We start from the raw sequence: 18,170 nt of genomic DNA, 5'->3' as shown, positions 1-18,170 counted from the left end.
TGCAGTTTATATTGAAGGGTATTTGTAACCCCTTCCGAGCAAAAACAACAAGAAATGAATTGAATATTGTATGAAGCGATATTTGAAGCCCGATTCGATTTGTACTTTGAACATATGCAAGTCCATTTCGAACTCACTATCTCAATAATCTGACATTTGTTGAAGCACCTTTTCTTTAAAGTTCCACAGCTTATTTTCTATGAATTTGTTGTGCAACCCACTGTACATATATTTTATCCTTTATTTAGAATAAAACTTATTTTCTGCATGACCTGGAAACTCATAAGTGTGTATATTTTTTTAAATAAACATAAATATTTTTAGATATGCACATATTAAATTTTTGTATCCATTATATACATTCTTCTATACACAGTGAGTCAATGAAAAAAATCCTTTTTTGTTCAAAATTCGAAAAAAAACTAAAACATTATTTTTTTTCATTGTTATTCAATTTTGTCTGTCATTGTTTTTATTCCTATTTTTATTTTTTATTTTTTTACTCAACAGATATCAGGATTGAAGCCGGGCACCTCGTATGTGTTTCTAGTTCGTGCTGAAAATTCACACGGTCTATCGGTGCCATCTGGGCTGTCGAATGTGGCAAAAACTTTAGGCACAGATTCGGGTGTGGTGCCACCAGGAGAATTGTCAGCTGCTAGAGATGTTTTAAGTGGAAAGGTGAGTAGTATTGATATAGCACCTACTACATAGATACAATATGCTGCTACCTAGATATTATTAATATTTTTACAATTTTTTGTTGTTGCTGAGTTACAATGTTTTTCTTTACTATTGTCACTATATTTTCGCTAATAACAAAAACAATATTTCATTGCGGTCTGTGGTTGGGTAATTTTTTGTTTCATATTTGAGGTTATATTTTTCTTTGGTAAATTGGGAGATCGTGATGCAAAAACAAACTTTGTATCTTTCTAACGAAAAATATTTTCCATTTAGATTTTTTCCTATTTGTGTCGTGTGCCTGTGCAATACTTGTCTTATTGATTTATGAATGCAACTTCTGTTTAAAAATGGCCTTAAGTGAAGTAACAATATTTAAGTGGCTTAAACCGAAAGGTTGGCGTTAGCATTAATCAAAAATGCTCTAATGCTTAAGAGCTACTGCATTTTTTGGGGTTAAGCCGACACACAAAAAAAACCCCCTCCAGCCAAAATAATAATAATGAAATTGAAAGAATTGAAGAATGAATCAGCTTGCTAAAACGTCAAAGTTCATTTTGAACTCAATTTCGAAATCCCTTAGTTAAATAATGTGCAAACCTAGATACTTAAAGGCTTGGAGCTGTCTATTTCTTTAGACAGAAAAGTGGCTTTGCATACTTGTAGTTAACCTATATTACAAGTTGAGTAATGACAACTAAGTTAATGTTAAGTCTCCTCGTGATTACTTTTAAAACTAAGACTTTTTGTTGAAAAGACCACAAATGTTGAAAAAAATGATGAAGAGTTGTTCAACTTGTTAAAGAAGTTGGATATAAATATTGAAATATATGGATTTGTGTTCAAAAGTAAAAACTAGAATCACTTAGATTTTCTTATTACGAAATTTTGAAATATATTTAAATTAAATTTCCCATAAATGTATGAGAATGAACCCCTTAAGTTTCGCTTGAAATGTATTTCTAACTGCAGAAAACTTCAACAATGCATGAAAATGTGATTTATTTCTGTAATTTTGGGAGGGAAATTATTAAAAGGTTGGAAAATATAACCTTTTTTTAGTCTTTATTCAATGCTTTATAAAAAGTGTCACAATGATCCGATTTAGTTAAATATGGGCCGTTCTGTTCGATAATCTGTTTCCAACTAGACGGCAACTTCATTATAACCCGATTCGTTTTTGCGAAGAACTCGGACAGCCAATTTTCACAAGCCTCTTTTGAGTTCAACTTCTTCATGTTGGTAATCACTTGACGCTATGTCCGGGCTGTATAGTGGATGCGATAAAACCTCCCATTCGAGCTCCCGTAGTTTCTGACAGGTCATGAACGAAGTGTGTAGTCTGGGGTCTCCTAGTGAAACCCTTCCTGTTGGCCAATTTTTGGACGCTTCTGGTCGATCGTCTGCTTACAAGTGGTCCAATTCGTAGTAGATGGTAGAATTAAGCTTCTGACCATATGAGAGCAGCTCATAGTGGATGATTCCCTTCCAATCCCACCAAACACACAGCAAAGCCTTCCTGGCCGTCAGTCACCGGCTTTTGACCACGACTGTTTTCGGTTGATATTGTCGTATGTGATCAATTTTTCGTCGCCAGACACCATCCGTTTAAAAAATGGGTCGAGTTCGTTCCGTTTCAGCAGCATATCGGAGGCGTTGATTTAGTCCATAAGGTTTTTTTGCGTCAAATCATGCGGCACCCAACCATCAAGCTTTTTTTGTATCCAGCCTTCTGCAGGTGGTTTAAATGGTTTGGTGACTAACTCTCATCTCGTGGGCGATGTCACGAGATGCCACATGCCGGTAATCCGGTCATCCGCCGGCTACCAAATCCATGATGTCGTTTTCACCGGCTCTGATTCGTCGAGACCATTCCTCCGCGGTTCAAAGTGATAGAGTACCATGCTCCAAAACACAATTAATCTCACGGAACGTTTCTCTTGAGGATTTGCCTTTAACTAAGGAAAACTTGGCAATTTTGGCGTTAGTAAACTCCATGTTTACACGTCTATAAATGTTGAACGCAATATCCAAACTAATCTTGGCTAGCGTCGTTTTGTGGGTTATGTGGGTACACCTTTCAAATGATGTACAGATATGATTTCATTGGCGCTTTGTGCATAGACGCAAAATTCGAAAGACAGAAAGGCGGAAGGGAGATATTTTCCAATTTTATTTTAAGAGAAAATTAAGAGGAGAACCATAATCCTGAGAAAAGTATTGTTCTCTTAAAGGATTCAATACATCGTAATAACAAGTACATCAAAGCTAAGGCTTTCTGATAATTACTAGATCTATTTTATTTGCGTCTTACATAAGCACCCTCAAAGTCAATTAATAAACGGTGATTTTTTAAGAGCTTGAGAACTTTAAAAAAAAAAACGCATAAAATTTGCAAAATCTCATCGATTCTTTATTTGAAACGTTAGATTGGTCCATGACATTTACTTTTTGAAGATAATTTCATTTAAATGTTGACCGCGGCTGCGTCTTAGGTGGTCCATTCGAAATGTCCAATTTTGGGTAACTTTTTCGAGCATTTCGGCCGGAATAGCCCAAATTTCTTCGGAAATGTTGTCTTCCAAAGCTGGAATAGTTGCTGGCTTATTTGTGTAGACTTTAGAATTGACGTAGCCCCACAAAAAATAGTCTAAAGGCGTCAAATCGCATGATCTTGGTGGCCAACTTACCGGTCCATTCCTTGAGATGAATTGTTCTCCGAAGTTTTCCCTCAAAATGGCCATCGAATCGCGAGCTGTGTGGCATGTAGCGCCATCTTGTTGAAACCACATGTCAACCAAGTTCAGTTCTTCCATTTTTGGCAACAAAAAGTTTGTTAGCATTGAACGATAGCGATCGCCATTCACCGTAACGTTGCGTCCAACAGCATCTTTGAAAAAATACGGTCCAATGATTCCACCAGCGTACAAACCACACCAAACAGTGCATTTTTCGGGATGCATGGGCAGTTCTTGAACGGCTTCTGGTTGCTCTTCACTCCAAATGCGGCAATTTTGCTTTTTTACGTAGCCATTCAACCAGAAATGAGCCTCATCGCTGAACAAAATTTGTCGATAAAAAAGCGGATTTTCTGCCAACTTTTCTAGGGCCCATTCACTGAAAATTCGACGTTGTGGCAGATCGTTCGACTTCAGTTCTTGCACGAGCTGTATTTTATACGGTTTTACACCAAGATCTTTGCGTAAAATCTTCCATGTGGTCGAATAACACAAACCCAATTGCTGCGAACGGCGACGAATCGACATTTCACGGTCTTCAGCAACACTCTCAGAAACAGACGCAATATTCTCTTCTGTACGCACTGTACGCATTCGTGTGGTTGGTTTAATGTCCAATAAAGCAAACTGAGTGCGAAACTTGGTCACAATCGCATTAATTGTTTGCTCACTTGGTCGATTATGTAGACCATAAATCGGACGTAAAGCGCGAAACACACTTCGAACCGAACACTGATTTTGGTAATAAAATTCAATGATTTGCAAGCGTTGCTCGTTAGTAAGTCTATTCATGATAAAATGTCAAAGCATACTGAGCATCTTTCTCTTTCGACACCATGTCTGAAATCCCGCGTGATCTGTCAAATACTAATGCATGAAAATCCTAACCTCAAAAAAATCACCCTTTATAAGTTTTAAATTGTTGTGTTGTATATATTTCTAGCAGTATCGTAATTTATTGCATTCCGCAATGCAGATACTGATGAAGGGCATTGATCCTGGACCCTTCTATCCAGCTCCTCCCACAATCAGCCCTATCATAAATTCAATCGTAATCGGAAATTTTTACGAATTCCGAAAAACTGTATCATGAAATCCGTTCGTAGTGGAAAATCTTATACAATTTTGAATTACGAACGGATTTCATGATACAGTTTTTCGGGATTCGTACAAATTTCCGATTAGGATGGAATTCATGATAGGGCTGAATAATTCGATAGAGTTAGTATCCGGTGATTGCAGCAGCCACATTATGACTCGTGATTCTCTTCGTATTTTGCATCAAAGTTATAACTCGATTTAAAAGAAACTTCCCTAGACCATCAAAAAACCACTTGACGGTGGATTTATACAGTCCGGAAGAATCTTTCTTTCAGCGCTGAATAAAAACCCTTCGTTTTGTGTCAAATACCTCGAACTTACATTCATGGCTCCATAAAACTATGCTTAAACTTCTTTCATTCAGTCTTCATGCTTTTTAGGCCACTCTAACAGTTTTACCATGTTCGGTGGTCGAAGAAGTAGTTTTCGAACTGCAACTTGTCCAAACAGTGCAGCATCTTGTCCCATGTTGTACTTATTTCGGCACTTATTTCCGGAGCTGTTTTTCGAATGTTTCGTTTGCTTGTTGTTACTATTAGCTGATCCTCCTGTTTGGTCGTAGACCAAGTTCATCCTAAGCGTTTTTTAACCTAAAAATTCAGGTTTTAGCATGACACCAAATGGCTCTTTGAACACAGCCCTTCGATATCTTCAAATGCGAAGCAACTGTTCCCCCTGTGCTCTTTTCAGAATGATGATGGCAGAAAGTGTTTCAATTGTGGTTTCGCAACTTTTTCCATTTTTAACTATTTATTTACTCAATAGCTTAAGAATCTCAAATAAATGATTATGGCTTTAGAACGTGGCTTTTATGTTAAAAGCTTCCAGGTTTTTAATCAACAATTCATAAAATTATTTATTACTAAAAATTCAAAAACCCAAAAACAAAACGGCCTTTTAAAACAAAAAAATTGTCAATCAAAAATTTATTTTTCAATTCTTGAACGCGTTCAGTAAGGAACAGAATTAAACAACCCAATCTTTAATTCACAAAATCAAATCCCAGGCATAAATGAAGTCTGTTGACTACGTTGGAGTCCTGCAGTGTATAGTAAAATAATTACTTCAAATATAGAAATATCTCGAAGTTTTATATTTAAATAGTTTATTAAGCAAGTTTCTGGTCAATTATCGAGCTTACCACAAATAATGTGCTCATGCTAAATGCCAAGATATACACTTCGTGTCACATGAATAGGGACAAGCTTTTTTCGATTTTAATTTGACGATATTTCTTAAAATCTAAGGGTTGTTGAAAAAACACAAATGTGGAATGAAGTAAGTTTATATTGCAAAAAAAATGTTAAATTAAGTTGATAAATACAAGTTGTATGGCAGTTTTTCCGAGAAAGGTCATAAAAAGTACCTGTTCCATCGGGTCACATGACTACGAACAAGATCTAAATTTACCTATTAGCGTGTTTTTAATCACATAAAAGTATTTTCTGATTTTTTGTGAGATTGATAAAATCTAGCAGTATGGTTAGAATGTAAGGGTCTAACCAAGGAGGAAATAGGCCAAATCCGAGCTTACCGGGATTTCGGCAAAACAATCCGTTTTATAGCCAACAAAATTAAAAGCAATTCAAATATAATATATTTACAACAACCTAAAGAACCCAGAGGTTTGGAAGTAACCCCAAAGGAAGAGTCAACAAAGCCACATCATTTTAGAAAAGGCGAGCGATAGTGAGAGCAGCTTAAATTCCAAGGCTTTCCATTAGTAAAATCAAGGGATTAGCTGGGGTAAATGCTCGTAGATCGACTGTTGAAGAAAATGAAGAAAAAACACCATTGAAAGCTGTACTCATGAGCTAACCCCTTCATTTGGCAACAAATCATACCAGGTGGAATCGAGCTTGGCATACCTTCGTTTTTTCTAATGAAAACAAATTAAATTTGGACGGGCCTGATAGGTATAGTTGCAATTTCTATGACTTAAGAAAGGAAGAATTCAATCTTGAAGTAGGATGGCAATACCAAAAAAAACGAAGAGATTATTGAACCGATAAAATGGTTCGAGGCCAAATTTCCTCAATTATCTTACAGCACTCTATGAATCCATACACCACAGGTTACTTGACGTAATTCAAAAGTTAGGGGGCAGCACCTAAAAATTGTTTTAATCCATTCAATTTGTAATTTTTTAATCTTGTACCTAATCCTGTGACATACAAAAACAGGTACTTTTTATGCCCTTCTTCGAAAATCCCAACATTCAATTCATGTTTGGGTTTTTTCCAAAAAAATATCGTCAAATATAAAACGAAATAAGCTTGTGTCTATTCATGAGACACGAAGTGTACTTATCATCTTTCAATTAAGTCACGTTAAAAAATCATCAATTCTTTGTTAAAAATTAAATATAAAAACAATTCTGGAAGTAACGTGATGTTTTTTTAACACACAAATGGGAATTAAATATTTTCATAATTACCCTCAGCAATTCAAAAAAACAACCTATGTTAACACAGATGTTGTTGTGACAGTATTCGTACAATGTTCATTGTTAATTTATGTTTGATTCACAACCTGGTACTGTATGTTTGTCCTTTTAATAATAATTTCCATTACATTGCAAACCCTTTGCCTTGTCTGAAAAAATTCCGTAAAATTTAAAAATGTATTATAATTTTCTTTTTCAGCCTCGTCCTTAGGTATGGGCGAATTCTATCTTTCATGTGATCCATATGTGTAGTCCTTGCTCAAAGTAAAGGAGAAAAACTTTTTAAAAAAAATTATTAAACGATTTGAAAAATAAATATTTAAATATCTCTTGTAAGCCTCTTTTTTGTGTAACCTTAACTTAACAGTGATTACTCATCCCTTTGATTCACCACTACCAAAAAAAAAAAAAGGCGTTACATAAATTCCTGTTGGTTTTCCTTCTAAAAAGTCCTTTTACACTTCGATAAAAATAACATTTTATTATTAAAATCGAATTGCACCTTGTGGGGCCACACATCACTGAAATTTATAAGCCATACCATTACCTACCTACACTGCCCCATACTTCACTTCACACAACCGCCACACACATATTACCACCGTTTTTGGCCAAATCACCTAATTTCCATAACAATCTCATCAACATAATGGGGTAATAAAAATCGCCCTCAAAACTTACGATATCATGTAAGACACACATTCACATCGGTCCGTCCGTTGCGGTACGGTGCGATGCGGTACAGTGTTTAGGTGGTGCTGTGTCGAAACAAGGATACATACTCGACTTATGTATATTTAAACTATTCCTTTCTTCTTCCGGTAAAGCTTCGAGTGTTGTGTGTCCGTTCGTCCTGATAAAGGAGTCAAGAATGGAAATGAATTTATGCAAAATTTCTCGTAAAACTATGATGACTGAGGTTTTGAAGCGGACGAAGAATTGTATACGTACAGAATGGAAGGAGTTTTGGGGAGAGAGAAAGAATGTTTAGTCGCGTGAAGCGTCTGCTTGTCGAGAATACCCCGACAGACATATCCTGCCTTCTGTGGTCTGGTCATGCTATAGGTATTCAAACTACGACCGACTACAACGACGATTTCGACGTCGTCATCCTTGTCGTCGTCATCATCGTTGTCGTCTTCTTCCTTTGGAGAGTAATAAATAATGGCTCAGAGTGCATACGACACATCAACGAGCAATAAATTCTCATATAGAGATCGTTTTGCATATATGATGATTGAGTACCGCATGCATGGTTGGGCCGAGACCAAGACCAAAACCAAGACCAATACCAAGACTACCGCATGATAACTCGGTTGCCTGCCTTGCATTGCAACCTGGAACTGACTTTTACAAAAGGGTAGCTGATGGCCATGAAAATCATTTGGAGTAAATCATGATTGTAAGCTTGGTGATGTCAGCACATATGCAATGCATGCATACGACTAGCGACGGTACACGTACTCCTACCATATATCGTTCTTAAGTGTTAGAAACACCTGAGTACAGATACAAAATTTAGATTTTTCTTTTTTTTACGGTGAAGAAAAATGTCCTTGGTCTTTTGTGCTCCTGCTCTAATTTAATAAAAAATGTATTCATGGTTACCGAAGTGTAGTTAAGTTCTTTTTCTTAAAAAAACCTTTAAGGAACTGTAAGGGGACATAATATTCCAAGGACTCTTATGTTGCATTTGATTAGAACTTAGACCCTCGAAGCCATTTTTTAAACATGGGTATATTCCATCCAAGACAATGCACAATCCACATCAATCAATTTAGGAAAGGGCGTTCCATTAAGAGGCAACCCTGCAGTTATAAAGGATTTTCCTAATAAATGCGGGTCGATTTTAAAATTGGATAAAATAAGTTGATATGAGAGGACAATAGGGTTTTATCATTATTTGAGAGCCCTTCCAATGACATTATGTGTGAAAGATAACATCGTTTACTTGCCCACCGGGGCTTCGCTGAGTGGAACGCATTCGAAAAGTCCAGTTTTCGATTACTTTGGCGCATAAAACTTTGGGACCGAAGTTGTTTGCGGCTTATTTACATACACCTGCTACTTAAGAAAGCCTCACAAGAAAAATTAAAGAGGTTTCAAATTACGCGATTTCGGCGATAAATTTAAGGCGATAGTACTATTCCATGAAACCGCTCGCGTAAAATGTCGATTGTGTCCTAAACTTTGTGACACGTAGCGCTATGCCATCTAATTCAAGTGAAAAGATGATCATGGTGATCATCGATCTCCGTTGACGGTTATGGCCTGGCCAAAATTAGTTTCGAAAAAGTACGGACTAATGGCAAATAGCCTCCAAAATGAAATCCACACCAAACAATAACTGGATGAATTGGCATTAGAATCAACTCCCAACTGTTTTAAAATGCAATTGGCTGATGTTTCACTGAATCAGTGGACTTGAATTTGAATATGGAACGACGACCATAAACCCCATAAAAAGTGCGCTACGAGAACACAGGTTTTGATAAGTACGATTTACCATTTGTACATGTTGCTTATAATAACGCTGTATCATGACATGTTTTCCTCAGTGACTGAAAGAAGATATTTTGACAGAACGCAAAACAAACAATATGGCCGCCAGGAGCTGTCAAAATCCACGAGTCCTATTGACAAAAATTCCCTTAAAGCACGTTATCCAGTCGTTTTTGTAAATAGAAGATATTTTGACAGAAATCAAAACAAACAATATGGCCACGACGAGCTGTCAAAATCAACGCGTCCTTATTTTGACACTAAGCAAAACCAACAATATGGCCGCCACGAGCTGTCAAAATCAACGCGTCCCTATTAGAAAACCAAACAATAAAGCACATTATACAATTGGTTTTTCGTAAATGTAACGGTTTCAACATACACTTGAGGATTACCTTAACTTTAAATACGACAGTTTTGTTAATTGACGTATCCATTCAACCAAAAGTGAAATGGACGTATGACTTTCATAATAAATGTTCTCAATTGAAGAGGTTTGTTCAGTCAGATTATTCATTTTGAAATGCCAAGTCAAACAAACAAAAATCACTCAAAATGACCGCCATTTAAAATTGTGTTGCCGATTTAGTTTTTAATTTAGTCGAAAAAAACACCATTTACTTAGCGCCAGATTTTTGTCCTATGATGTTTATTTTCTGCTAAGATTCAAAAACAACATCGAACAGAGGGTATTCAATGATCTTTACTAACATTTTCAACTAAGTGGCAACCCTGAACTATACTTAGCGCCGACGATGATCACGCCATCTTGTTGCCGCTGGTGTTAACTTCCTGCTAATTCAGCTGCCATCTGACATCTGATTTTCCTCATCATATGCAAACAACAACAACAACAACAAAAATAGGCAGGAACACGCATTGAGTAACCTCAAAGATAATCATTAGACTTGTAGATACAAAAACAAAGTTGCACTCTTGAGATCCTATGTTGATGCATCAAACAACGATTTGAGTCTCGTCGTTGCGTCGCGTTTCGTCGTTCGCTTGTATAATTTGTGCAACAACTGCAATATGAGGATCACAGAGCTAGCTTCCACACCATCATCAGCATTAGCATCAGCTGAAAGATCTTGATGTTATGGTATCATCTAAACCTACCACCTTCATTTTTTAAGGCCGGGCTTACATTGACATTGGTGTCAGTGTCGATGTCGGTCGGTTGGTTGCAACTTGTACATACTATATCCCGGCAGTTTGCATCCGTAGGCACTATACGATGCAATGCGATGATTCAGTGAACTGTAAGTCTAGCTCGTTTACAACTCTGCGGTGAATTAATTTAAATAAATGAAGGTGCGCGATGCCTGCCAACGATAACTGGCGACAAAAATACAATTTTTTTAAATTATTTTTTGTATTTTGTCTCCTTAGTTTTACATCCGACATTTTTGAGGCAGCAGGAGCAGGGTATACTCGTACATATATTTGTTGCACCAACATCGGATAGTTTGCTTTTGTAACGCATATATACGAGTTCACTGTTTCCTGGCGTTTCGAATGGTGTCAAAAACATGACGTGTAATGTGGGTAAGTGTGGTTTTTATGATACACGATACTCGAGAGTCAGTTGGTTGTTGCTTGTTGGTGGCTGGCTGGATGGCTAGAACGCTGCTAGATATATTGGGATACCACCTTTCCTTTACCACAACCGTGGGCTGTAGTAGTTACAAGTACCTTACCCACCTTATATAATATGCACGAGTACATCTAGGTATCTAGTTTATAAGCATATGGAAGTTGCAATAATCTGGTGGCACAACGATGAATGATGATGATGATGAGGAACCATCTCTCTTTCTCCAGGAAGTTGCACTGCGATTCTGTACGTACATATACGATTACGAATGTGGGATTGTGGTAATGAGAAATTCATATTTAATAACATTTTCGAGGTGTTAAATTAAATTTATGTATGACAAGATACTGCTTTAGATATTTATCAGTTCGGTTGACGCAATGTTTATTAGGGTATGTTCTCATGTGTCATTCTCATTACAATGAACTTAAAATTCACAACTTTAAGAAAAGACAAATAATATACCACAACAAAATTGCTTTGACTTCCTTTTGCAGCTCAAGTTGCTCAGGAGCTCTTCGTTTGTATTAATTGTCAAACAATCAGAATTTGCAATCATGAAACAGGATGGGATACAACAAACTCTGATAACTTGCTATTAGTGCACTTGAAAATTTCCAAACAATAACTAAGCCAAATTGTCATTTAAAGGACTTTGAAAAGTATGGAATCAAAAATTTAAGTTTAATTATTTTCTGTAGAGACTATTATAGAGACTATTATACCAATAAGGTAGAAAAGGTTTTCCAATAAGTGGTTTCATTTTGATTAGCCTACTATTTGAGCAAATGACAGTTGTGAAGCTGTCATTTTTTGACATTTGGGAAGTTAAAACACCATTATAAAAAAAAAATAACGATATACATATACATAAAAACGCGTTGAAATTTTTAAAAATTCATGGCTTAAGATTGATAATAATTTTACCAGACACTTGGAGTTGTCGTAAACAACCTACTCTTAAGTTAATATATAGTTAAAAAGGTGGAAGAATTAGAACTGATAGGCAAAGTTAGTCATATGAAGGATAGAAACCTCGCTTATGAACAAATCAGAAAATTTCTACTCGTAGTGTTACGAAATCCTGGATTAGTCGATACGCAGTCGATCTTTCCAACTAGGCATTTCACGAAGGAAGTTTCACCGCATTTTACAGACTTAGGTCACCAAACTTTAAAATTTCAGTTAGTTAAGAACTCAGACCGCTCGATAGCACCAGCATCGTTTCTAAGCTGATCGGTCCCTAAATTTATCTTCAGTGATACAGCCCACCTTCACCTTAGAATCTAATTTAAGGCTCGTTTCACACTACAGTCACTGCAGTATACGACAGCCGGACGGCGCGATAAGCTTAGTGGCTTACTTACGAAATGCATGTTTTCACATCATACGATTTTATTCGTGCGGCAGAGTTCGAACTAAACCTGTGAAAATGTATACTAAGCTTAGGAACAATGCATATATCGTGTTTTACCGTACGGTTAAAACCGAATAATGTGTAATAAGCCATTAATCCCGTATATGCCGTCCGGTTTTTTGCCTTACGGACAAACCCGTGTAGTTTGAAACTAGCCAAAGTATTACTGTTGTGTGTGGTTTTTGGGATGTGGTAGGATTGGACCGTATTCGAAAATGTCTCTGGTGTAATTGTGGATTAATTGCACCATCATGAGATATATATGATTACTGGTTTTTTAAGGCCGAAATTTTAAGATATTGATATGGAAATTGTTTAATTTAAAAAAAAAAAAAACCGCTCTACGTAACAGAGAAGCAACTAGAAAAAAGCAACTGTGCAAGACAAATTTCGTGATGGTGTTATTCCTCGTGAAGTTATCCACAATTGGTTACAAGGATCTTCGGTGAAACACCTTTACATTTTGTTTTGTTTAGGGACAATTTAAAAGATGAAGTCTATGCTAATACTCTACACCTATTAAAGACCTTATAGGTAGATTTATTGTTTTTGAGGACATATTTGAATTGGTCAAAGAAAACTGCATTACAAAGAATATGGTGCAACTAAAGGGATTTTCAATAAGGGCGTGTAGTTGTTGAAATGGTATGGTATGGCGTTTGCTGCAACACATGTCGTCTAGGTCCATAGGGCTCTATTTGGGCCATAAGCAATTAGTTATCATCGTTATGTAGCGCTCGCAGTTGACGTTGGCCGCCTCAATAATGTCGTTTTCAAAAAAGTACAGACCAATTATACACCGTTACGTTTTCAAAAAAGTACAGACCTAAAATCCACACTAAACGATAAATTTTTGAGGAAGTCATCCCATATAAGTCAATTTGGCTTGTTTACACAGCTATTCAGATGATGTTTCCGTCAAAATTGGGGTCTTCTTCCCAACGATTCGGAGCCCAGCTAGTGAACAAACGGCGGCGCGGCGTTGTCTATGGTCATGAACTTTGATCTCCTTGTACGGGTGTAGGCCCAAGTCAAGACCCAAAATTCGCTAAGTTGAATTCTGCGAAAGGCCGAGTTCCTGCACACGGCGAGGAATAGAATGCCGATATTGCGTTCCTTGAACGTCGGGTATTTGCTGATTGGTTACTGAACCGGTCGTCTCAAATTTGGGCACCAAACTTTGAAGAGTAGACTGTAAAGGGCCACCAAGTCTACAGGGTAAAATGGGCGCAATGTTCGCAACGTTATCTGCGTTGACAAGCGACTTTATACAACCCCACAAAAAAAAGACAGTACAGTGGTGTTTAATCGGATTATTTTGGTATTTTGAAAGCCACGTCACAGCCTCGGCGCGAGATAATACGCCCGTCAAAAGTTTTCTTCAATAAATTAATTGTTTTGCTAGCTAGATGGGACGGAACTATAATTTTGGTAATAAATTTGTATGATTTTTCAGGAAAAAATCTATTCGTCAAGAAAAGACAAACCAACATGAGCATTTCTCAAGTGTTATGTTATTGGGTGGCGCGACAGTCCGTTGAGAACCAAGGCCTAGTGACTTACAACTCTCAACCAATCCTGTGTGCGAGTAATGTTGTCAGGAATGGAGGGGACCTACAGTTTATATGCCGACTCCGAACGGCTAATTTTTTGAGAAAGCACTTTTTCATGACAATAGTTACTCCTGGAGAATTTGTCAATTCCTCGCAAGAGGCAGTACCCGTGAAAAGACTTTAGATGGCATAGGCAGGGATCGAACCCAAGACCTCTAGCATGACAGTCCAACGCACTAACCATCATGCCACGGGTACCACAGGTTCTCAAGTGACCCTTGTCAAAAAGACCAACTCCAAAAAAGTATTGCCAGATTGATAACCATACGTCTAGAAAAACACCTGGTCAAAGTAGTTTTTATCCCGAAAGTGGGTAGGCCAGGTCACGAATCCGCGAAGGATTTCAGACCAATAAACTTAACATCTTTAGTGCTTAAAACCTTGGAGCGCATTCTTGATTACCATATTAGAGAAATCCTAGTTGGATGACCTCTCGAATGCTCTCAGTATGCTTATCTTATGGGCAAATCTACGGAGACTGGGCTCCATGAGGTAGTGCGTACTGTAGAACAAACAATCCATTATAAAGAATTTACTCTTGCCACCTTCCTAGACATAGAAGATGCTGTTAACAACGTCCTTATAGAATCTATAGAAGAATCGCTCGTTAAGTTCGGTGTAGAAGACTTCATTCGAGAATGGATTATTTCCATGCTCAGTGGTAGGAAGATTCGAGCCACTCTAGGCAATACAATCGCAACAAAACACGTGAGTAGGGGAACACCCCAGGGTGGTGTCCTCTCGCCTAGTGTATGGCTTCTGGTCATGGATAAAATTCTTGTTAAATTAGAGAGATGTGGAGTGAAGGCGGTAGCCTACGCGGATGATTTGGTGCTATTGGTGTCAGGAAAGTACACCTCTGTGATTAGCTTTGAAGAAAGTTAGCAACTGGGCCACGAGTTGTGGACTAGGAGTTAACCAAAGTAAAACTGAACTGTTGCTTTTTACCACCAAAACTATAGTACCGCCCTTCACGCTACCTCGACTCAACGGTCAAATCATTGTCTTCCATTGTCTAAACTGGAAACTAAATATTGAAGTACGGGTTAAGAAGGCCTGTGTTGCCTTCTACGCCTGCAGCAAAACTTAGGAAAATAGTGGGGACTTCAGTCGAAGATGATTTTATGGACGTACACAGCCGTAGTACGTCCAATCTTAACATATGGTTCGATTGTGTGGTGGCCTGCTCTTAGCAAAGCCTATAATATTAATAAGCTACAGAAGGTTCAGAGAACAGCTTGCGTTGGCCCCACAGGTGCCATGCGTACTTTCCCAACGGACGCTTTAAACGTTATTTTGGATCTTCTACCAATCGACCTTTTTATTAAATACATAGTTTCCTGCAGCGCTATTAGGCTGAAGGAATCAAACAGCTGGTTGTCAAAACCGTGTGGTCACAGCAACACTACGAAATTAATTCCCTCTCGGTAGACACTGACTACTGCACACCTACTTTAAACCTTAGGAAGGGTTTTAAGGTTATTTTCCCATCGAGAGAAGATTGGGAGGATGACATCGTGTCGATAGGTTTCGACACAACCATCTTTACTGGCGGCTCAAAGATGGAGTGCGGAGTTGGTTCTGGGATCTTTTAGGCTGAACTGCTGGCAATAAGGGTGGCATGTAAGATACTTAAACAAAACCCAAACCAAAACCGAAATGTGGCTATCTTTACAGACAGTCAGGCAGCTGTCAAAGCCATTAACTCAGCCAGCAACGTCGCGATGAGCTTGAGAGCCTGAATATTAACCTCGGTGTCACCCTGATCTGGGTTCCGGACCATAGTGGTATCGTGGGAAATGAACGGGCTGACGAGCTAGCCAGGCAAGGATCGGCCCTTCATAGCTCACTTGCGGAAATGGTTAACATTCCTCTTGGTGCTATGAAGGGTAAAATCTTTTCTATCTACCAAACTGAATCAAACCGAAGGTGGAGCAATTTACCCAACTGCATTATATCTGGGAAGATATGGCCAACTATAATAAAACCCGTACAAACGATATTCTATGCAGGCCAAGGCAAGACATAGCCAGGATTGTTGCGGTTTGTACCGGACATTGGCCTATAGGAGTTCATGCGGAGAAGTTGTGTATCTCCTACAACACCTTTTGCCGTAGCTGTAGTGACCAAGGAGAAAGTGAAACGATAATCCATTTCCTCTGCAAATGTCCTGCTTTGTCAAACACCTGAATGAAATACTTTGGAAAAGCATTCTTTCAAGAACTTGATTAGCTCTCTGTGACAAAGATTAGAGACCTAATCTTTTTTCTCAATGCGACAAAATGGCTCTAACATAATCGCTATGAACCTTCTCTATCAATCAATCCCTTTCAATCAAAGGTCAAACGAGTTTTTGGTATCAAAACGGCGCACTACAGCGCTAATTGGATCTCAGGCTAGGTTGCCTTGAGATCACCATTTCTACCTACCTAGAAAAACACCTTTTATATTATTCCGTTTAAAATCTTCCTTTTACGGCTCTCACACTGAATAAATATAATAAATTAGGTTGCAATAGAAAAAGAATTTTTTTTATAGAATATAAGAATTGTATATTTGTTAAATATAAATTTATAATTTATTAAACAACAAAAACTTACTTCAATTATTTCTTAGCTTAGTCTTTTTAAGCTAATTAGTTTAAATATTTAAGTTTTGACTTTTGACCTCTGGGCTCTTTTTCTTAAAGAATGGAAGTCACTCTTTAGGAAAATTAAATGTCAGAATTCGTTCAGCTATAAAATTGGTGTCTACCATTTAGGCCTCGTGCTACCTTAAACCTACATACGAACGAACGTATAAAAAGACCAATTTAGTCCTCCGACAATAAAACAAAATCGCTTTCAATTACTTAGTATCCTCTTATAATGTACCTAAACCTACGTACAACCTACATACACATATATACATATAACTTCAATCGACAACATCAAATTCCATCATCATCTTCATCATCATCTTTAGTCGTAGACTCGTCGTCGTCTTCGTCTTCGCTGTCATATCTTTCTTTTCATTTCATTCCGTCATTTTAAATAAAATTTAATTGAAACAATTCAAGTAACAATAAGAGTAGATACGTAACGTAAAGTATACAACAGTACACTCCATGCCAGTGTACACGCACTTCTAGGAGTATTTTATACGTCCTTTATACTTCCCTATGAACTTAATAAGAAGTGAAAATGTGCAAAATTTCAAATAAAACATTTTCACTTTCATCACAGGAAATAGGTATTATTTCCTCGAGTTAAAAAAAAGAACAGAAAATATGATGAAACAAAGCACCTACAGGGGAAATTACAAAAGAAAATAAGAATCATAAAAGATAAACAACAAGAGCAACCTTCTTTCGTATACACGCATCAGGATCTGGGAAGATGCCTGCCACCCGCCGCGGCGCCACCCACATAAATCCACCCTTAAGTCAGTCTTGTGATGACTAAAGGACTCCACATCGATCGATATTTTCCATCATCAGGATAAAAACTCCTGTTTACCCTCCCCTCATTGACAAAAAGCTCTAGGACAGTGCCTTAAAAAATCATTTCTTTCCCCCCACACCCTCGTCCAAAATAGACAACAACTTGCAACTTGTGGGGCTATCACTATATACAACCCCCCATGAGCTACCATATCGCCCATAGAATCATTCATTGGAGGGAATGATTCTTCTTCTTGGAAAAATGTAGGTACAATGTCTGTGGAAAGGCGACACTGACGTGGCAACATTATACAACGATGACGACACGGCGACAGTCTGAAGTCATCAAAAAGGAAAATTGTTATGACTTCTTGACAGTTCGTGTATATTTGTGCTTCCTGACAAAGTCAAAAGGTTGCAAATGAATGAAACTTGAAAAAAAAAGGAGTGGGGAGTGCAAAAAACATGCATACCTTTACCTGCCCTATGTAGGTATGTATGTATGTACAAATAAAAATACTCCACTGTGGATGAGTTTTAAAGGATTTGTTTTTGTTTTGGGGGGGGAGGAGGAGGAGATGGTAAATATAAAAAGGAAACACTAACTCCAAAGCAAAAACCCGGCCACTATAGCTACTCTTCGAACATGCA

General features: G+C 37.6%; 1 protein-coding gene across 2 annotated transcripts in view; it reads left to right on the top strand.

Annotated features, from left to right (window-relative positions):
• LOC129948809 (roundabout homolog 2) overlaps positions 1 to 18,170 on the top strand; it is a 396,541-nt gene that overhangs the window by 338,953 nt on the left and 39,418 nt on the right. For both annotated transcript variants that reach the window (XM_056059862.1, XM_056059861.1), the window contains exon 14: positions 511 to 681. In XM_056059862.1, coding sequence (XP_055915837.1) covers positions 511 to 681 — 171 coding nt within the window. The remainder of the gene's footprint in view (positions 1 to 510; positions 682 to 18,170) is intronic.

Source organism: Eupeodes corollae, chromosome 3 (genome assembly GCF_945859685.1).
Source record: "Eupeodes corollae chromosome 3, idEupCoro1.1, whole genome shotgun sequence".
NCBI classification, from domain to species: Eukaryota; Metazoa; Arthropoda; class Insecta; order Diptera; family Syrphidae; genus Eupeodes; species Eupeodes corollae.
This window is presented reverse-complemented; position numbering and strand designations above follow the sequence as displayed.